This window comes from Rhinolophus sinicus, linkage group LG09, assembly GCF_036562045.2.
Source record: "Rhinolophus sinicus isolate RSC01 linkage group LG09, ASM3656204v1, whole genome shotgun sequence".
Lineage (NCBI taxonomy): Eukaryota > Metazoa > Chordata > Mammalia > Chiroptera > Rhinolophidae > Rhinolophus > Rhinolophus sinicus.
In genome coordinates this window covers 70,252,033-70,274,268 of record NC_133758.1, presented here as the reverse complement: position 1 = coordinate 70,274,268, position 22,236 = coordinate 70,252,033, and the positions used below count along the sequence as shown (strand labels likewise).

General features: G+C 37.5%; 1 protein-coding gene across 4 annotated transcripts in view; it reads right to left on the bottom strand.

The window, feature by feature from the left end:
* Positions 1–22,236, bottom strand: part of RELN (reelin) — a 502,053-nt gene that overhangs the window by 253,788 nt on the left and 226,029 nt on the right. For all 4 annotated transcript variants that reach the window (XM_074340625.1, XM_074340624.1, XM_074340623.1 and 1 more), the window contains exons 5-6: positions 9,215–9,247; positions 6,489–6,567 (exon numbers count right to left, since the gene is read on the bottom strand). In XM_074340625.1, coding sequence (XP_074196726.1) covers positions 6,489–6,567; positions 9,215–9,247 — 112 coding nt within the window. The remainder of the gene's footprint in view (positions 1–6,488; positions 6,568–9,214; positions 9,248–22,236) is intronic.

Genomic DNA, 22,236 nt, shown 5'->3' with positions numbered 1-22,236 from the left:
TGGAAATATTCTTGTCTTTTCTCGATTCAAGCAATCGTATGGAATGCCAGCCAGCCATGGCTTTAGCTTCCTTAGCTATAAATTGTGGGCCTTTCTGTATGATAAACCAATCGACAGAGGCCTTCACATACCATAGAATCTGAAACAACTTCATTTGCGTCTTTCTTCTTGATGTCTTGTATCCTTGTCGGCACCACAACTTACTCATCTAAGATGCTTCTTCTGAGAAATGACTCCTCTTCCCTGATCTCTGCTGAATAGGACATCTCTGCTATTATTATTATGCTGGAGGGGAAACATCTGTTGTCATCTACTTGCCATTTATCATCATGTTTTCTAACAGTCCCACGTTTCCCACTAGGACATCAGAGCTTCATGATATTATAACTCTGATTCCTTCTGTGATCTTCAGAAAACAAACATTAAAGGGATAATCCATTAAGCAAAACAGAAATTCCTTCTTGACTTTGTAATTGCTTGGAGGGTAAAGACACTTCTTAAGGAAATTTGAATCGTTTTTAAGTAGTCATTCACTTTTTAGTTTCTTTAACTCTGTCTCTCTCTGAACTCTCTGTAATTCCAAGTTATGAATCATAAATGTCTTCTATATCTTATTTTTTCTCATTGTTTTTCTTATTATTGTTGAAAATTTTTATTGAGGAAATTTGCACACATTGAAATACATAGATCTCAAGCTTTGACAAACGCACACATCTATGTAACCCATGCCCTCTTGAGCTATATAACATGTTCATCACCCCAGAAAGTTCCTCATGCCCCTTGTCAGTCAACCCCCCATCTCTGAAACAACCATTTATCTAATTTCTATCATTTTATATAATTTTGCCTACTCTAGATTTCATGTAAGTGGAACCATACAGTAAGAACTATTTTGGCCTTGGCTTCTTTCCTTCAACATATTTTTGAGATTCAACCATGTTGTTTCAATTGTGAATAATTCATTCCTTTCTATTACTGTGTAGTTTCTCATTCTATGGAGGTATCACTAGTTTATCCATTCTCCTGCGGATGGATACCTGGGATGTTTTGAGTTTTGGACTACTAGGTACATGTTTCTAATAAGAAAATCAAGGTTTCTATCCATTTATATAAAATAGTGGCAATGTTTATATCATACTAAAATAGTTTAATTCACAAAAAGGAACTACGAAAGTGTAGCTGGTGTACACGTAGTAGATGCTTAAGTGGAACATTAATGAGATAAATAGTATTTGTGTATATATACCACACCTTCTTAATCAGCTATCGAAGGACACTTTGGTTGTTTCCATGTCTTGGCCACCGTAAATAAAGCTGCAATGAACATCGGAGCACATATATCTTTACAGATAAATGTTTTCAGGTTTTGGGGGTATATACCCAGGAGAGGGGTTGCTGGGTCATATGGTAATTCTATTCTTAATTTTTTGAGGAAGCGCCACACTGCCTTCCATAGCAGCTGCACCAACAAAGAAAGAATGAAACAAAAACTGATAGACACACACAACAGTTTAGTGGTTACCAGAGGGTAGTAAGGGAGGAGGGTGGTAGATGAGGGTAAATGGGATCAAATATATGGTGATGGAAGGAGAACTGACTCTGGGTGGTGAACACACAGTGTGATATGTAGATGATGTATTACAGAACCGTATACTTGAAATCTATGTAACTACACTAACCATTGTCACCCCAATAAACCTTAATAATATATATATATATATATATATATATATATATATATATATATATATATATATATATGTAAGTCCTTACATTCCTTCTAAATTTAGTTACATGATGTTTTTCTTCCCACTTTTGTTTTGTTTTTGGTTGGAGGGCTGTCTCTCTATATATGAGGAAGAATGCACTGATCCCTTCCAGTATCAGTAGTGCAATCATACTGAGCACACTTGATAATGGGGACCTGTCAGCAGTGCTGATAAATTGGTGTTGCTCCATCCACACGCTCTCTCACCCCGTTGGGTTCAATGGCACATTTGAAATGATGAAGTTACTGTTGTGGCCCAGAGGTATACCTGTGTGTGGTCCAGCATCAGGGCAAAGTTAAAGAAGAGAAGCTTCGTTCTTGTCAAGCCTGAGCTGCCACTGTATTCCCGTAGAGTTCTGTGGTTCACTTATAACTTTACTTCTCATCTCTCATTCAAACAAAGCAATCAGAACCAGCTGGGAGAATGGGGAAATAAAGGGCCACTTCCCTAATAGAGGGGGCAGAAAAGCAGCAGGGCTCTATCCTTTGCATCTCCGGCAGGCAGAAGGACCACAGCTGCATGACGGCACACCAGAGCATGGCATCACAGACACCCAGGGCCCAGGGCCAGGAGCAGAACAGTTTCCATGCCATCAAGCAGGTCTCAAAACAGAGCCACTGCCCTGAGGGAGCGATTAGGGCGGATGACGGCGACCTGTGCGGGCCAGTCACTAACGACTAGCTGGACTAGGGAGGACTTGGTGGGTATCTGCAGGCACAGAGGACCAGGGGACCAGAGGTACAGCTCCACCTCCCCTGCTTGTGAGGAAGTTCTCTGAATCTCAGTTGCAACATCAGAAACGTGGGAGAGGGCAAGCTAAAACGGACTGAAATTAAGTTTCCACCACTGGTAGAAGGGAGACAATACGACGAAATTAAGTTGGGTTATGAAAGAATATAGGAAGTTTTATTTCTCTGATACCCAGGTTTGTGAACAGGATTCACAACTGCTGTATACGAGTATGTGTAAGCATAAACAATTTTGGAAAGACTGGCAGAAACTGTTACAGTTGTTGCCTCTGGAGGAAGGGATTATAGATGTAGTGTGGGAAGAAGGCTTACTTTTATTATTTTCTTATATTCTTGAACTTTTCACCAAGTACATTTATTAATTTTAAATCAACTCTAGTATTTAAACTAAGTAGATAGACAGTATATTCATACATTCAATATCGAGTTGATGTAAAAAAGTTTCTTGCTTCTATTCCAACTGCTGTCACATAGTTAGAATAGTAACCTGGCTGTTATAGTCATTCATAATAATAGTAATATGGTTTGGTGTTGCTTATTTTTATGTACAGTCATTTGTGCATGAGATAAGAAACTTGGATACCAAGAACTACATGAAATGGAGGGAAAGAAAAGTTGATTCATTAGCTAAAGTTAATGGAAGTAAATACGTTATGAGTGGTTAACTTTTAAACTGATCTACCTTTCCATCATTGCACCAACATGACCTTAGTTTCTTAATTTCTCTTTTTGCTTGTCCTTAAAAATTACAAACTAAATAATGGATATGATGCTTTTTGAACTTTGTGGAAGAAACATGCTCCTAAAAGTAGCACATTTTTCTCTTGTGGAGAATTATCAAGTGATATCTTTAGTCCTGGGGGTTTGGCCCAAAGCAGCACACCACACCCCGCTTCTGTCTGATGTCGTGTGGCAGCAGCTCCGAGTTCTGGTCTTGTCTGCAAGGATTCTCCTTCCCACACTGCCACCAAGTTGCCCAGTGGTTTCCAGTTCAGTGGGAGTAAAGACATGCAAAGACAATGTCATAAGGGACAAAACTCATATGCCAATTGATGTACCAAGAAAACAGAGATGTCAGGAGAGAGAAAACTATCTATGAGGTTACAAAACAAATTTGGCTTTGTTACTTTATTGAAAATGTTTTCTGAGATACTTGATTTTACTGGGTGCTGGTTTCTGACTTTAGGGAGTTTATGTCTATTTTTAAGGGGTTTAAGGCATCCAATACCCTCCTTTTCCCCTTCTCTATGATTCTTCCATGATATATTTTCATTATATTTCATATATTATATAATACAGACATATTTAAATTGATGTCTATTTTTTATCCAAATGCAATGAGAGAAGATATGGGGACTCATTTAAATAAACTAGCTGAAGATTATTTTAATAAGAATGATTTTTGTTCATATCTGGGCTTAGAGGAGATGAGAAAACCAATGTTTAGATACACCATAGGAGGAAGAAAGGAAAGGAGGGAGGGAAGCAGGAAGGGAGGGAAGAAGAAAAGGGAAGGGGGGGAAGGAAGACAGAGGAGAACAAGGGAGGGGAAGGGGGAGAGAGAGAGAAAGGAAGGAAGGAAGGGAAGAAAGAAGGAAAGAAGGGAGGGAGGGAGGGAGGAAGGAAGGAAGAGAGGGAGGGGGAAAGAGAGAAAAGTAGGGAAGGGGGGAGAGAGAGAGAGAAGGAGGGAGGGAACAAGGGAGGGAGGGAGGAAGGGAGGGAGGGGGGAGGGCGGGAACTAACTTGCATTGATTACCTGCAATACACCGGGCAGGCTGCCCAACATTTCCAAGCTTATCACACTTTAAAACGGTGCTGTGAGGACAGTATTAGTCTCACTCTTACTGACAAGACAATGGGGCTCCAAGAGGTGAAGCAAAGCTTTCTGCTTTTTTCAAGGTACCCAGCTTGCAAGTGCCTAGCTCAAGAGTCAAATCACACTGGCTGGACCTCAGAACCCCTGATATCTTTTGTTCAACAAAGTCATCTCTCAAATGATGAGAGTTTCACAGTTCTTTTTTGTTTTTGTTTTTTAAATCTTAAAAAGGCTAGGTGAAATGGTGGCAAAAGGGATAAACTAAAATTACTCTGAAGCATATTTGATAGAAAACAGGAGTACATGGCTTTTTAAAGTTAATAAAAGGTTTTTTAAAAAAGCAGGAAAAACCATAGCTTAAGTAAAAGGGACATAAAATCCATAACTTTGGCCAAGAAAGCTTAGATCAGTCATGAAAATGGGTGATGCAAAAATCAATCACATTTTATTGATTTTAAAAAACAACTGAATTTGAACCACATAAAAGTCACATTTTGTATTTGTCAAGAAAAGTCACTGAAGAAAATGAATTAGCTTGACAAAAATGAACTTGCCTTGAAAGAAACAAATCATCTGATAACATTTAAATTAATGGAATATTAAAAAGCCAAATGTCAGGAGAAATAGAGCATTTTTCCTGGGTAAAAGCAGTGCTTAGAAATATTTTTTTGCCTTTTCTTAATAAAGATTTTCAATTTATTTTAAGAAATTTATATTTAGGTTATGTTCATAGGGAAGTGAAATTTTGTTGATAGATTGTTTCTGCAAATGGCATATAAATTATGAGACTTTATGACTCTGTCTGGTTTGACTTTTAAAATATATTTATACTATAGATCTATATTTCTTTCTAGAAAAGACATAAGACATTCCTCTGTCTAGTATTAAAGCACCAATACTCGATATCTATATTTCATCTTTGGCTCTCAGGCCAAGTGCCACTTTCTCCAAGAAACTCCCACCAGGGTCACCTCTTTTTATGGAACTACAGTATGTTATCTGTACCCTCTATTACACTGAAGAATTTCTATGCTGGAGTATATAAGCCTTTAAAAAATAGGTGGGGGGTGGGAGATGAGGGTAAGGGGGATCAAATATATGGTGATGGAAGGAAAACTGACTCTGGGTGGTGAACACACAATGGGATTTATAGATGATGTAATACAGAATTGTACACCTGAAATCTATGTAATTTTACTAACAATTGTCACCCCAATAAATTTTAAAAAATAAATAAATAAATAAAAAATATGTTTTTAGTGTCTCCTCTACTAAACTATAAACTACTTGAGAGAAGGAACCATACCCATTTTAAATTTACTATCTAAATAATTATTGCTTCATATTTGTTGAATAGTAAAAATAAACAAAGACAGAAATGGATATCATATGCTGACATTTGAGGATGAAATGGTTAGTCTCTTTCTAGTCTTGAGTAGTGCTGGGACTTTGGTTACAACTTGGAAGTTTACATTCAAACTTCTACGTTATCTTGAACTCTTAATTATGTATACAAAAACATTTGGTATCACACAAAATCCACATTCAGATATCCCCTCAAATTGCGCACATTGATTGCAGCTCTGGGTCAACAGACTTATTTCTTTGAAGTCAGCAAAAATACAACAATTGCCAGCAAATTCATGCATTCATTTATGTATTCAACAAGTTTTTCACAAATGAGTTTTGGTTCATTATTTCTTTGCCCTCAAAAATCTCAGAGTTGCACCAAAACAGCATTTGAAGGAGAGATTGGAGTATAATGAGGTGACCCAATGACTTAGACGTTATTGGAAAGTATGACCGAAATCATCTGTCATTTCAGATAAACCACTTCCCTTCTTTTGCTTGGCATAAGTACAATATTTAGACACATGAAAACTTAATGTTTTCTAGGTAAAGAACTAGTATAACTGAAAAAAAGGTCTAACCACACCCATGGTTTTGAGGGGCACCTAAATTCAGTTCTTACGTCAAGAAATACACCTTATGTCATCTGCATTAAGCCCAAGTCCCTAGGTGAACAATTCTCACTGATACCTTAGTGCTAAAGACCAATTTAACTTTATGTAACTGCTCCAAGGGAGCATCAGCATTACCTTTTTTTTTTTTTTGCATTAAGAAAGTCTAAGTGAGTATATTCCTGTAACTTACCATATAGTTGGATTCAATTCTAGTTCGTGGTAGGAATCAAAGTCATCTCGTAGGATAATACTGTCACTATGTATTTCAGCTAAAAGGAAAAAATGTATTTAGAAAAGAATTATAGCAAACAATAGATTTAGCGACACAGAAGGATCAATGTGCTGCTTTTATGAGAAATAACAGTATTTCAAATTAAAACTGAATTTTAGATGAGCAGTTGATTCTATTTGCTTTGCCCCTAAACTACTAAGGGACAAGTATAAAGGCTCTGCTGTCAGATACTTAGAAATCTGGAAACCAGAGCCTCCAAAGAGAAACCCTACGAAAGGGTCACCAGCCAGGAAAGGCAGAAGGCCACAGTCAGCACTCACGCACTAACGCAACCTGTAGGGAGAGGCCACACAAGATGTGCCTCTCATAGACTGACACATCCAGACCAGATTCACTTCTAACTCGCTTTAAAGTATAGAAGGGGACAGAACATTCCGGCTATTTGTTGTCAGTTCTTGTTGCTGACATGTTACTAACCTATTTCCTCTCCCCTTTCCTACTATCCCTCTTGCCCTCACTTGCTTTCTCTCATTCCCTATATTCACTCATTTTTTATTTAATGTGTTTCAAATTATTAAGATTTTTTTCCCTCAGAGCTGCACAGGAGAAATTACCTACATGAATAAGTAAAACTCCCAAGTAAAGTAAAGTCATGTTAGAAGTCAGGAGGAATGCCAGGTAACCATCCATAGTTTTCAATATGTTATCACTACACTTGAGAGTATATTAAATACCCATTTTTAAGCTCTAGAAGAACTTTGGGCAGCTAGAGCAAAGCATGTTTTTATAAATGGTGGAGTATATCATTCCCGCCGAATAGAGGGTGGATGAGTAAAAACAATTTCAGGGCCAGCTCCAATGGAAGTGAGCTCGTCTTTAAGGTTCTGTGAGAAACAATAATTGTTTCTACTCAAGGTGGAAAAAATGAATTTAGTGCTTAAAAACTCTCTCATCTGATTCCCATGGTTTGCTTGGGAAGTTTGTTTCAGTTAATATAAATTGTCTGGGCCTATACAATTTTGTTTGAACTAGTTTACACATGCTTTTTGGAAAAATTAAAATATGATCTGATTAACAAAATAAATTTTTTTCTAAAAGTGGCATTTTACCTTTTTTTTTTTTTTTTTTTTTTTGGCTCACTCAAATATAATTCACTGCACTCACTGGTAATTAAAATATTGGGAAGTATACTTCCAAATTCTCTTTGGTGACATCGTCACCTATAGCCATCCTTGCCCTCTTCATACCAGGAAAGCACATCAAGTCCAGGGAACCAGGGAATCAGCATGGACTGAAAGGAATGCCTTCTTAGACGCAAAGCCTTCAGCATGATAACAGGGAAAATATGGACTTACACTGGAGAAAACGCGGTGATACATTCTGTGCATGGGAGTGATTTAATGATTCCTCTGAGCAATCAGACGCAGTGCCTGACATGCCCACAGGGTACAGCTCTCTCAAACACCCAACCAGGCTGAGACTCGGGCGGGCCACTGTGGGTCACCAGCCTGCCTCCGCTGCCAGAAGGCATGCTTCTAAGCTCTTATGTTTGTCTGCCAAAGAAGAGGAGCCCCAAGCTGTAGCATTACATAAAAGTAGAGCTTTTCAAGGCAGATTTTCCAAAGAGAAAAATAAACTAATTGGGTTTATAGGTTGAAAGGAAAAGCCCAAGAGACAAATAACTAAGCAATCTGCAAGTCCCACAGTGAGCCATCTGAAAAGGCTGGAGCCAACTAGAATGACTTCTTTTCATTCTCGTTAAATAGTATAGTGTAGGAAACTGCTTTTAAAATAAGTCTTCACTGAAAAAAAATGACAAATTTAACTCTTAAAGATCATTTGTTTTCTAGAGAATATTTTACAAAGGCATGAGTAGACTTTAATGGTTATTTGTTCATGTATTTATTTCCAAACACTGTTACATCATTGACTATACATTTTATAAATATGAATTCATTTCATTCTCATAACCACCCTAGAGGGTAGGTACTAGTATTACTTCCATTTTACAAATGCAGAAACTGAGGCACAGAGAGGTTAAGTAACTTGCTCAGTGTCACATGCCTAGCAAGAAGTAAAGGAGAGATGAGGCAGTTTGGCTCCAGAAATCGTACTCTTACCCACTACATAACCCTGCCTCAAGAACTGCGGGCCACTAAGCATGAGAAACATGAGTGATGGTAACGTTACGTGGTGCCATTCAGCAAAGCAGACGGTTATTTAAATACTCGTATTTCAGTTTGTGAAGAAATAACCAAGCTATTTATTTTTACAACCCAGTACTAATTGGAGCAGAAATCTCACCTTTAAAATGACCTGAATTCCTCTGCACTCACAGCTCCTTTCCCATTGCCTCTGTGTTCTATTCATGCTGGAACACTGGGGAAAATTCAGCCTTAGAACACTCTGTCAAAGGGCCCACACAACAGGCTCCAGGGATGAACGTACTAACAGACTGGTTTGGAAGTGCTTCCATTAGCCCTCAGCTGGGCAGCACGATGGCCTCCTTGTTGAGGTCCTATGTTCAAGCATAATCTGGACCTGAGTCTAGTTTCAATGAATTATTAGCAAATCAGACAGGGCAGAGAGTTTCCTCACCTCTATATCATCGCCCACATAGCCGGAGGAGTGAGACGGGAAGATCTAGTACTAAGGCTAGTGACACAGGGGATTTAAACACTTACCTAGATGTGGGTGCACAGTAGCCTCTGTTGGAGCTGGACCGAGAGAGAAAAAAGGAAAGATGACTGATTAGCAACAAAAGCAAAATCTAGGATTAAACAATCACAAATATAATTACAAAACTTAGGTCACACAAAAATAAATTGGCTAGAACCTTTTTAAAAGAGTAAGAAGACAATGCCAGTAAACTTCCTAAAATAAGATGTCTAACTCTCTATTTAGTTATTATATTTAAAAGTAACCCATTACTCTTAAAGTGAAGAGTAGAACCCCTTACACACAGGACAGTTACTTATTACTCAAGTTTAGTCAGGTGTCCCTTGACACACAATATAAATGTGATGTGAGAGTTAATGGCTATGCCCAGACCCTTTCTGAGCACCCATTACATGCCAGGGGCTGTTGTGGGTGTTAGGGAAATCAAGAGAAAAAGCACCATCCTTCTCCTCAAAGGTTATTGTCTGGTGAGGCAACTATAATGTAGTGTAATAAGGGCTATGGTCGAGTGTTCAGAGGGTGCTGGCAGGACATGGGGGACCAGGGAGGGACACTAATTCCAGGCTGTCCAGGAGGAGAGGGTTGTCAGGAGAGGCTTCCCGGAGAAGACGACTTCTCTGCTGAGTTCTGAAAGACTAGTAGGAGGAGGATAGGTGGGAGTAGGGAAGGGAGACGTGCTTCTTTCTGGAGTAAAAGTAGAATGGCATAGAGAAGTAAGAGAAGTATGTGAATCTAGTTTCCAACTGTAAATTTTACAAAATCTTAAAACAGACTAAGTATTCCAATACTTAAAAGGAGCTGTACGTGTAAAATGCACACTAATAAGAGAAAATGGCCTCTGAGGAGAACCACAACAAGTTCAGCATGACGGAAACAGAACGTTTAAGAGGAAGGAACAGAAAAGGAATTGGGAAGACTGAGAGGACAAGATGAGGGATTTTGGACATTACCATGAAAGCATGACCATCTCCTGAACATTTATGAGCAAAGGAGTGGATGTTCAAATATGCATTTTAAGAGAGGGCACTCTGATAAAGTTTGAAAATAAGGAAACCCTGTCCTTATTTTAACTTTATAATACTTTGGTTATACTCTTTTGCTCAAAAGATTTCCAAATCTATGAAGAAATATTGTTAATCACTATGTAAAAAATTAGAAATCATGATAGATATTTTTAAGTGTTTTACATCAATTAAAGTAGAATTTCAGCTAGATATGAAAAAATTTGATTCTATCATGATGGTCAGTGCTTCAGCTATGTTAGATGAAAAGTCCAGACTTAACAGAATTTTTAATTTTTATTTTATTTTTTGGCTTTTTAAAAATTAGTTTCAGGTGTACAAAACAATGTAATAGTTAGACATTTATACTCCTCACAGAGTGATAACCTCCCTTCCCCAATCTACTACCCCTCTGACATCGTATACAGCTGTTACAATTCCACTGACTCTGTTCCCTATGCTGTACAGCATTTTTAAAACTAAAAACTGATGTCTGTCTTACTGTATCATACCAACATATTGTATACATTGAAAATACTTGTGCTTAGTTTTCTAAAACAGACTCTATGGAAAGTGTCATGGATATAACTATTAGTATACAGTTAATATACACATGCAAATCATCACCAGTTTATTGAAGTCTTGAAAAAAAATAGAAAAATTTAATGATCTTGTGTTTTGTGCCAATGCTTATTGGTCAAGTCATAGAGTTTTAAAAAGATTCACTGAACTGTTATCTTTAAGATTTTCTTGAAATAAAAAGAATAATTGCCCATTACCCAATAATCAATGACAAAAAATGGCACAATGATGTAAGCTCCCTCATCAAATCACACTGCATATGAATGAGCTGAATTTGAAGCTTCAAGAAAAGCAAGAGCTTATTTACAAGGTAGTTGGAAAAGTAAGAGAATTCATGTTGAAATTGAAACCTCTACAAAACAAACAAATAATGATTTTACACATTTCTTAACATGAATCAATATGCAGATTTTAAAATTCCAAGGAAAATTTGAAGAATATCTTCTTGAGATTGACCATTTTGGAGTTGTTTTTCAGTTTATGCAATATCCCTATGAATCTCACGTTAATAATACTAACTGGACACAAGAGTAAATAAATTTACTTGGACAGATGTAGTTTTGAGACTGATCTGCTTTTGTGTCAAAGAGAAATCAGCTTTTCTACAAAAAGATGAACAAATTTTGTCCAGGTGGATGTAGCTATGAAAAGAAAATAATTTTGATATCCAATTTTTATTGGAAGACTTTTAGTAGGTGCGGAACACTTGGATGTGTGAATCTAGTTTCCAACTGTAAATTTTACAAAATCTTAAAACAGACTAAGTATTCCAACACGTAAGAGGAGCTGTAAGTGTAAAATACACACCAGATTTCAGATACTTGGTACAAAAAATGTAAAATACCTCATTAATAATTTTATATTATTATTTATATTGAAATGTTTATTATTTAGTATATTCTGTTGAATAAAATACATTATTAAATTCATCTATTTCTTTTTGTGTTTTTTTTAAATGTGGCTACTAGAGTGTTTTAAACTGTAAATTGCTCCACACCTCTTTTTGACAGCACTGAACAAGAGCTAGGAGGGCGATCTGGACTGGATAGCAGTTAGGGAATCATTGTCACACAGGAGGTGTAGAGTCACAAGACCAAGTCACTCAGAGAGAATGTAGGGTATAAAAAAAGAGGCGAAAGGAAGAGGTCAGTGTACATTTTTGGGACTGGTAGAAGAAGAGAGGCATCAAAGGAGACTGAGAAAGAGTGCATTTCGTTATGGAAATAAGAAAAGGAGAATTTTAAGAAAGAAGAGGGCTGCAGGAGAGATTAAGCAAACCCTGATAAAGCTGATCTCTAATGAGGGCACCCCGTTATCACAGTACTGCGTTAAGCAGGGTCTGGGAATTTGGCCTCAGAGGCCATGCTCTTAACTACTGTGTAGATGGCTCTTTCAAGAAGGTTGGCTGCAAAGACCAGAAATGAGATTGTGTAGAATCTAATGAGGAAATAGTAGCAAAGGTTTTTTTTGTTTGTTTGCTTTGTTCCTTAAGATATTATGGTAGTTTAGCTGCCTTACAAAAGGGGTTCTCTGTATTTATGGGATAAATTCTTAAGAAAGGGGGGAAATCTATAAAATACTAGCTTTAAAATACAGGGAAATAAGTTAGTTAAATATAAAACGAATGGCAAATGTCAATTAGAAATATACTGGTCAGTACGATGGTTAAATAAGAATAACAAAGTATCTGCAGAGACATCAATTAAGTTACGTACTTGATTTTAAATAATTATATTAGCTAGGGCCTGGCTCCAATAAAGAGAATAAGTTATAAGATATCTTACTCTCCTTGAAGGAGTCTATCCAAATTGACATCTCCCTTTTCTAAATTATTTTGGTGCCAGGCACCTTTCACTGAACCACCTACAACATAATCAAGGGAGGGCCATTTAAAAAAGACCCATGGACTCAGACTCTCTGGGACTGGAGGCTCAGAATTTGTATTTTTAAAAACCTCCCCAGAAAAAAATAATACCAACAATAAAACCTTCCTAGCTGATTCTGATAGAAAGCCAAATTTCAAAACCACTGCAGAACTGTTCTCTTATTAAGTACATGTCTTCTCCCAAGAAGAAATAAGTTCCTCAAAGGCAGAAAATATGTCTGCAAAAGATACCAGCCTAAGCTAGTACTAGATTCTCAATAAATACTGAATTGAATTGAAAGCTCCTTCTCAGCGGTAATATATTTTATGTTATTTTGGAAAATAAATAATTGAAGATCCGAACTTTGCAAAATGTCAAAATATACTTACAGCATTGTCAGAAAGTCCTTTAGTATATATTGTCTAGGTAGTTCAAACACCTAATAAGTGTTCAACTGGATTTAATTTAACTGAACAAATTTAAATCATGTTTTAAATCACTAGTTAGGAAAACTCAATGAATATTTTGTAATAAAAATATCCACTGCCTGAGATGACATTGTTTTCTCAAAAAACCCCATACGTACTACACATTAAACTAGACAAAAGGAAAAGTGCAAATTTCTTTGAAAATGTTTACACATGTATGGTATAAATATCGTCCAAAATCTATTAGGTTGGTGCAAAAGTAATTGCAGTTTTTGAAAAAATATATATATTTGGAACTTTTCCATCATTTTATTTGCTGCTTTGAGCTCTAAGAATTAGAAAGAAAAAAATCATTGAGAAGTAAAAGGAAGCAACAGTTTTTTAAGTGGTAATAGATACTGGTATAGCATTGAGGTGAAAATACCATCTCCTGTACTGTAAATGCCAAGGTCAAGGATTTTATTTTAGGGAAAATTTGTAAATATTTAACCTTTTAAACTGCAATTACTTTTGCACCAACCTAATAGTAAAGTACTGGGCCTGGGAAACTTATTTTAATCACCTCTCAGTAAGGGGCTATATCAATCTAGCTTTATGTAGTAAAACAAGGTTTTCTAAGGATGTAGGAAGTTCACTCTCTTTTTCACACTTACTGGGGTAAATATACAACAGAAACAGCCAAGTAAATAGCCTGAAGAAGTATAACATAGTTCAACATCATTTATTACACTCCCACTTGGATAGCACTTGCTTTGCCTCATACTACTAATGTGGATAAATTACTAAATTCCTGAATTGTGTAAAGTTGGCAAAAAGATCTTTCCTCTTCCTTTATGAAATATAAAACGTACAGTTCAGAGAGGCCCTAATTTATCAGCCATCCAAATACTTACCCACTGGCATAGCTCCACGTACACCTTTCCTGCTCCTTTGCTGTTGAAGTAGCTCTGACTCATCTTTCTAGACGGCTTGAACATTTTTATCTCAACATTTTGTTGGTCTGTTGCTGCTTCTCTGCCTCTCTAAGGACTGCCCCTACCCCACTACCCACCTTGGTCCAAGTTCCCAATTCCTTTGAATCTGAAAATTGCATGACCAACTCTAACTACTACACAAAAAGTTGGTAAATGGCTTACATTAGGAAGTTTTGTTTCTAAGAATGAGAGAGAACAAAAATGTTCCTAAAGAAGTAGGCTTTGGCTTTGGAAGAAGCAGGATAGAATACACCTGTAACAGAAGTGTAAAAGACATTCCACTTTCTTCCAGGTGTCTCTGCACCACGGTAAGAAGGCCAGGAGAGACAGGCCGACCACATACATACACAGGGAAGGATGTACTGTGGTTCAGGGCCCTGCTGGTTGTCATGGGAGACTGAGTGAGAGAGGGAAAGACAGCCTGGAGTGGTTCTGTACCCAGAGTGATCACTGGGCGAGAAGCTTCATTAAATGGTCCTGATTTAGCTTCACTGATGAGACCCGTGAAACTATCCGTAAAGGCTGGACAGAACCTTACACTGTAAGGAACTCACTTTTTATCCTACCATAGAACTGTTAACAAATTTGGATATTCCTAGATTTACAAAAATGATTAGTTGTACATCCTACACTCTGGGAAAACTTCGCTCTGAGAAAAATACCAGTTCACTTTGGTTTATACAAATACTTGATGACTTATTAAATCATTTATCTTCCCATAAATGTTGAGGCCATTCACCTTAACATGAAGTTTCCACCAATAAGTTATAAACTCTTACAAACAGAGTAATGGGTAGAGGCCAAACTTTCAATGGCGCTTTAGGATTAAAGTACAATGATCATGAAATACCATATCCTGCATTTGGATTTCATGCCTTACTCCAAGGAGAGCCATGAACATGGGCAATGCACAAATAAACCCAGCTTATAGTTCTAAAGATCTATTAACTTGTTACGAATCCTAGGTTAGATGACAACATCACCATCTGTTAACAGGACACATGATGGGTAAATGAATTTGCATTTCAATGAATTCTAGATCTCACTCAAAATAAGCACACATCTCTGTAATCTTTACTCACGGACTTAATGTCACTGAGATCCACAAAAACTACAGAAACTGTGTCCTTTGGAAAGCTTGATCCGGTTCATATAACTGGACCGAACTGAAAACTGAACTTAAGTTGTACCTTGATAACTTAAGGAGTATGCCAAATGTCATCAAAAAGGAATCAACTTAGTCAAAACCACAGATAAAATATGAAATGCTAAACAGGCAAGTTAAAATGAAGATTTTACTTTGCTTAAAAAATAAAGTGCCAGAGGGTAACGGGGGCGGGGGGTGGGGGGTGGGAGATGAGGGTAAGGGGGATCGAATATATGGTGATGGAAGGAGAACTGACTCTGGGTGATGAACACACAATGGGATTTATAGATGATGTAATATAGAATTGTACACCTGAAATCTGTGTAATTTTACTAACAATTGTCACCCCAATAAATTTAATAAAATAAAATAAAAATAAATAAAAATAAAAAAAATAAAGTAAAAGCAAGTCAACAATGTAAGAATCATGAAAGAATCTCACTAAAGCCTCCATATTTATTAAAACCCTGTTTCCAGCCAAGGATTAAGAATGAAGGCCTGACATACTTTGACTTGTTTTTAATTGAAAAAGCCAAATACATTTAACACTTTAAAATGATCAGCACAAATTGGTAACAATTTTACCAGTAAGGTATTAATTAATGAGGATCGATGTAATTTCATTAGTCAAATATCTCCTGAGAGCAGGTAAACAAGAAAAAATGGGAAACTTTGAAGTTTTAAGCATAACAAAATCTTTTCATACTAGATGGATAATAAATGCTTTTAAGAGTGTCAACGTCACTCAGAAAAGTGCACTTATGATTTATTTTCAAGATTCCTTTTGATATTTTTGATAGTGCCACTTAAAAGTTATTTGTCCTCCAAATTCTCCAGCAAGAACCACCCAAGTTATTTGTCTTGGTAAAATTCAAACTTTAGATCAATAATGAAATGCTTTGGTGATATTCTACCTCTCGCTTAGCTGAACATTTTCCTAGATGCTATGGAACTATTAAGTGACCTGAAGATTAGGAATGTGATTTTTATTAATATTTCATTGAATATGTAAAGAGAACAGGAAAGGATTTTTTAAATTGATAGACTAATATAGTTGAAAATGAAAGAAAGCCAAATATTGTTTTTAGAAGATACTTCAAAATTCTTTGAAAAAGCATATCTCTGGTAGAGCTTCCTTTTTATTCAGCTGTGCTATTCTTGAAATGATTTACTAATCTCCGTGAGCTAGCATAAGAAAAAGAACTGAAACTGCCTTGAATGAATATAAGAAATCTGTACGAATGCAGATTTGATCAAGACAATTATGCCAGGAATACTGAGGGTGAGTGTTTGCTATGTCAAACAGTTGTAAAGAGACCCAATTCACATCCCGACAAGCAACTCACATCACAAAGACTGAGTAGGATTAACACGAAAACACGTAAATTCAGCAGCAACATTTTCTAAGAAAAACATGCTACTTGGTCTCTTTAAACAAGGTTACTATTCATTTGTTTAAAATAAAAGTAGAAAAAGCATGTACTGACTGACACTTGGTTGAGTAAATGACAAAAAGCACTTAGCCACGTATGTTAACACACCTGTATGTGTGTTGGTGCTGCTTCTAGAGTCACAGAGTTTCAGGTCCTTTCTAAGGAATATCTTCATTTTTGGGGGATGGGGGTCGTGGGGGGGCGGTAGTGAGATTTAGTTTTAATAGTTCATTATTTTCCACTCAATGTGAGTTGATCTGATCATCACTATTATATGAAAGTAACCATTATACTTATCAATCTCTTTACAAACTTTTAAACACAACAATGTGAAATATCTAGTGTTTGACATGAGAGTTACTCCGTGAGCATTACCTTTCATTTATTAAAGATATTTTCTCTATTCTTTCCAATTATTTAGAACATCTCGCAGACTATAATTAATAATCTGTCCTTATGTCACTGGCAAGAGCGCACTGGCTGAGCTTTGCAGACAGAAATGAAGGATCAGAAAGTTCCTGTGAACTTCAACAGGAAGTGAACACCTCCAATTCCGTATTAGCACCTATGACTTCATTTGGGTCCCAGAGCTCAGTCATTCTTTCCCTAATCACAGTCTAATAGCTTACATCTTTGGGTGTTTTTTAGTAAATATCATAAACATGGACCATTATGTGGCTTCTCAATATGAAATTGAAGCAGAAAATTCTTCCTATCATCAATTCAATTTGTCCAAGAGACAAATTACATGCTGAAAGGGAAGAAAAGCTTCATTTCTTAAAAAGCATTTCTGTGTTTATGCTCTTTCAGAAATAGAGCCCCCAGCATCTCACCCAGCAGCCTAGAAATAGGCATGTTAGAAAGAATGAGGTCATGTTTAATTTCCCCAAAGATTGCTCTTTTGACAAAAGTGTTTTTCTTTCAACTAACTTATTTTGGAAGGAAAATTTTAAATAACGATGTAACTCGAAAATATATTTCAGCCAACTTATTCAACAAATTATTCAGTCCAAAGGATGGAGATTTCACTATGCAGAAGAAAAAATAAAAAGGATGCCTAAAAAAAATGAATTGAGGGGGTGGTTAATGAGCTCTGTGTTAATATTATTGATTACTTACCAAAAAAGAAGGCTTTGAGTCAGACAAGCACTATATTTATGATGACAGACAGTTCTTACAAATAAAGGTATTATGTTATGGGAACTATATATCCTAAATCATTTTAGAATTCAAAGGCCCTAGGTAATTTTGCCTCAGGTATCTCTTCATCTAATTTGAAATTCAAATGTATAAAACTTTCAAAGCTAAATATGACAAATTAGACACAGTCCGTGAAGTTACAATTTAATGAGCTATGAACCTAGATTTTCATCTCCCCAGGAATAATTTCTTTATTACTTTTTGTATTTTATTGCAATAAGGCACCATTTGACCTTCAAGTATGATAATTAAGCTTCTAAAAATGTTATAAATTTAGAGTGAAAATAGTTCTCTCTGTGTTCAGGAATATACTTATGATCAGTATAAAAGATTATTTAACATTTAAAGACAGTAAAATTACACACAGAACCAGCAATATTAGGAAGTGTTTTTCCCTCTTCCCTTCCTCCCTTATTTCCCATCTCAATGTGATTTGCGTTTCATAACAACTTATTATCTCTCAAATTATAAAATAAATGAAACAGGAGCAAAATTAAAATATATCTTTATAACATACAAATGGGGGAACAGTGAACTCTTTCAGGTAAGATTTATTATATTATGAGCTGTCAATAATTATCTTAAACACTAAAACTTATGACTCATCATTTTGCCACGCTCATGGCCTTACCTTTTCTGGGAAGATAAGTCATACATTTTTCAAAACTTGTCTATGATATGAATAAAAGTTTTAAGTGAAAACACAGAATACAAATGATATACCATTTGAGTTTTTAAAAAATATTACTGTGAAGTAGTTTTTAAAAAATCTTAGACCTTTGAGAACTTGAAGAGATGAAGTTCACAGACAGAGCAGGGGAGAGGAAGTGCAGCTATAAATTAATCTGTAGCCTGAACACATATGGCTTTTAAACAACATTCAGAGGTAGGGGTAGAAAGGAAAATAGGATCGGCAGCATCATCACCATCATCAAAAAGTAATAACAATAATAATAACAATACTAATACTATTACTACTACCACGAACACATCTTATTGTTTATGTTAGGAGAAATTTGCTAGAAGTCTACAAATATCTATCAATATCTGCTCTCCCCTTGTTTATTTGAACAGGACTATGGCCCCCAGTTAGAGGTATATTTCTCAGTGTCCCCTGCAGTTTCCTGTGGCAAAGGAATTAAGTTCTGTCCATAGGAAAGTGAGAGGAAGTGACCTGGGTCATTTCCAGGGCTGGGTCATGCCCTCTAAAGCACTCGGGGAGCTTCCCCGGCCTATCATCCTTCCTGTTGCTGGGAGCAGCCAGCTGGGCCCTGGAGATGGGCGCTATGTACACAGCAGTCACTCCCCCCGGCCCGGACCACCTGCCTCCACACTGCTTTGTGGCTAAGAAATACACCTCCTGCAATTTAAGCCACCTGCAGTTTGAGGCACTTTACCATGGAAGCTTAGTCTATACCAAAGAGTTAACTTCCTGTGGGTTGGGGATAGGGTCCCTTTTGGGGAACGGTATTCTCTCTGTATCCCAGTCACAATCTTAAAGGCCAGAGCACATATGAAAGCTGACTAGACTGTGAGCGCCTATGAGTATGACTCTGTGTTATATATCTCCACACTCCCATCCTAGCACAAGGTCTAGTATGTATGTTAGTTGATTGGGTACTACTAACACCAGCAAGACATTATTGCTGAAAGCACTGTTAGAAAATCCTAACGTTCTATGTTCTCCTGTGTCCCCTCCTCTCTTAGTTACTTATACACTTATTGTCGTCTTCATTTCACCTTACTTTTCACTTTCCTATACATATCTAAGGACAAATGGTACAATGTGCCTTGTCCTAAAATAGATAATGAGGCAGCTTACAAAAACAGGACAGACAACCGAACAAGGCCATAAAGTGGAAAAATCAAAGGTGATGACTAATGAGGGTCAGAAAAAATACATCCAGCTGAGATTAGCATGCAGCATAAAAGCTCTGACATATTAAGTTTGGTTCTGAAGCTATGAAGTTACAGAAATAGAAAAGTTCACGACAGGAAAGAACACATGTTGCTCAGGCGAAGGGCGGCTATTTCAGGTGCAGAGACTTAGAAATGCTCCTCCTGTGGTTTCCTAGAAAGCGGACACCGAGCAATGCAATGAACATCATTGGAAATAACATCCATCCAACTGTGAGTTTTGGGGGACTATTCCTTATAAAGTCCATCAGTGTAGAAGCAAGGAGTGTATAATGTCTAAATATGATTGTAAAAACAGTTCTGGGGGTGCAGGAGGGGTAGGCTGGCTGGCAATTAAAGAGACAATTTTGGAAAGGTACACCTGCTCTAGGTGGGTCATTCATTCCCTCAATAATATTTCAGTGCCAGGCACTGGGTCAGGTGCTGGGAATATAAAAATGACGCAATCTCTGCTGGATCAAGAGATTCAAAGGGCAGTAGGAAATACATGTAGAGGTTAACAGATGACAATGCAATGTGGCGAACCCCATTCAGTTAGTAAGGATAAGGTGGAATAGTGACAAAGATAAAGATGATAGAGGAAGAGAGACTTGAGATGGAGCTCTAAGGCTGAGTGCAGCTTACCTGGTAAGACAGAGGAGGTCACGAGGAGGGTATTCCCGGGAAGGGAACTGGCATGTGTAAGCCCCAAAGATAGGGGACAGGATGGCATGTGTGATGAAGCCAGTGCCCACTGCAGCTGCAGCACAGAGTTTGGTGTTAGGCGAGGGCAGGCAGTGTGGAGAGAGCCTAAATGCAGAGAGAGGCGGGGGCAGATCACAGAGGGCCGTGAAAGCCAGGCTAATGTGACAAAGGTAGGCAGTTATGGGGTTTGAGGCTGGCAGTGAAAATTAGGTTTATGTTTAAGAACATTTTGATACATGTGTAGAAGGCCTGAACCAAAGAAATGGCTATAGGTGTGGAAAGAAAAGTGCTGGTGTAAGTGATATTAGGACGATAAATTGGCCTTAGGCACACTGGGCACAGATATGGATGAAAGAAAAGGAGGAAAGAAATGCTACTTAGGTCTCCGTTTAGTGGCTGGGCTGATTAAGTCACTAACCAGACTGAAATAAAGGGGTCGAGATTTGGGGAAAAGTCCAGATTAGCTCTGAATACATTGAGTTCAAAGTACCTAAATGGCATCCAAATGTTAAGTGCCTGGTAATAATAGTGAGAGGTACCATTTATAGACTATTTGTGTGCTAGCCAATATCCTGTGTGTATCATTACTGCATTCAATCCTCACAACTTTACTATGTTCCTTCTGGGCAAAGCATATTGCACCAGGCTCTTGGGAATGGTATGAGACAATCCAAGCGTTAGGTACTATTATTTCCCCTATTTTACAGTAAGGGAATTGAGACTCAGAAAGATTACACAGCTAGAAATTCCAGAACAGAAGTTCAAACTCCAACATAGATAGCTCCAAACTCCGTGCTCCAAACCACTTTGCATTACTGACTCTCTGAGTAAGCACCAAGCAAATGGACAGATTAAAATCACAGGTGTCCTGAGATCACCAGAGACAATATAGAAATTCAAAAAGAAGTCCGAGGGAAAAAAAACCACTGCCCACCCCAGAATGTATCCGTGGGAAGAACAGGAACTGGTTAAGGAGCCTGAGGAGCAGGGAAGTCAGGTAGGGTGAGGACTAGAGGCCTCTGGATTGGTGGGCACTTAGCACGTGACTGATGACCTGGAGGAGGACGATTTCCGGAGAGTGTGGCATCAGAGGCCAGATGCTGGTGTGGGTGGAGTGAAGCCTGAGAACACATACTGCTCTTTCAGGAAGCTGCAGTGTGAGGGAGAGCGGTGGCCAGAGGAGTATTCGCAGTCAAAGACTGGAGCGTTTCAGCTCTGAGGTGAAGGGGAAAGAGAAGGCAGAATTGCTGAGGAAGACCTCAGAGATGGCAGGAATGCCAGGCCACTGAACTTATGATTTCCTGTAAACGTGTTTTGGTCTTTCTTTCTCTTCTAGGTTTAGACGAAAATACCTCTGTTACAAGTTATTTAAGAAAAGGATGTTAATCTGCCTTATGTCGCCACACAACTCCCATGTGTCTGGTACAGAGTTCCATACATGCCCACTGGGAACACAGCACAACATGTGTTAATTAACATTCATGAACTCCAATTCTCAACATGAGTGTAAAAATCTGTATAAAGTATTGCATGAAATAACTGAATCTTCAAGTGTAAAAATAAGGTTGGATTAATAGGTTGTATGAAATAATATTTCACAAGACCAAATAAAGTCGTAATTTAATATGTGTTTAACCACAGATTTCCTGCCTTTCCCCACCTAATTAGACAGACCCAAACGTAGGCTTTGTCCTTCAAAAGTGGGGGAATCCAGCAGATTGCATAGCAGCTTGAGTAGAAAGCGTACTTCTATGGGCACCCAAAAGAACTCAATGTCAAGTCTTCTCACTCATAAA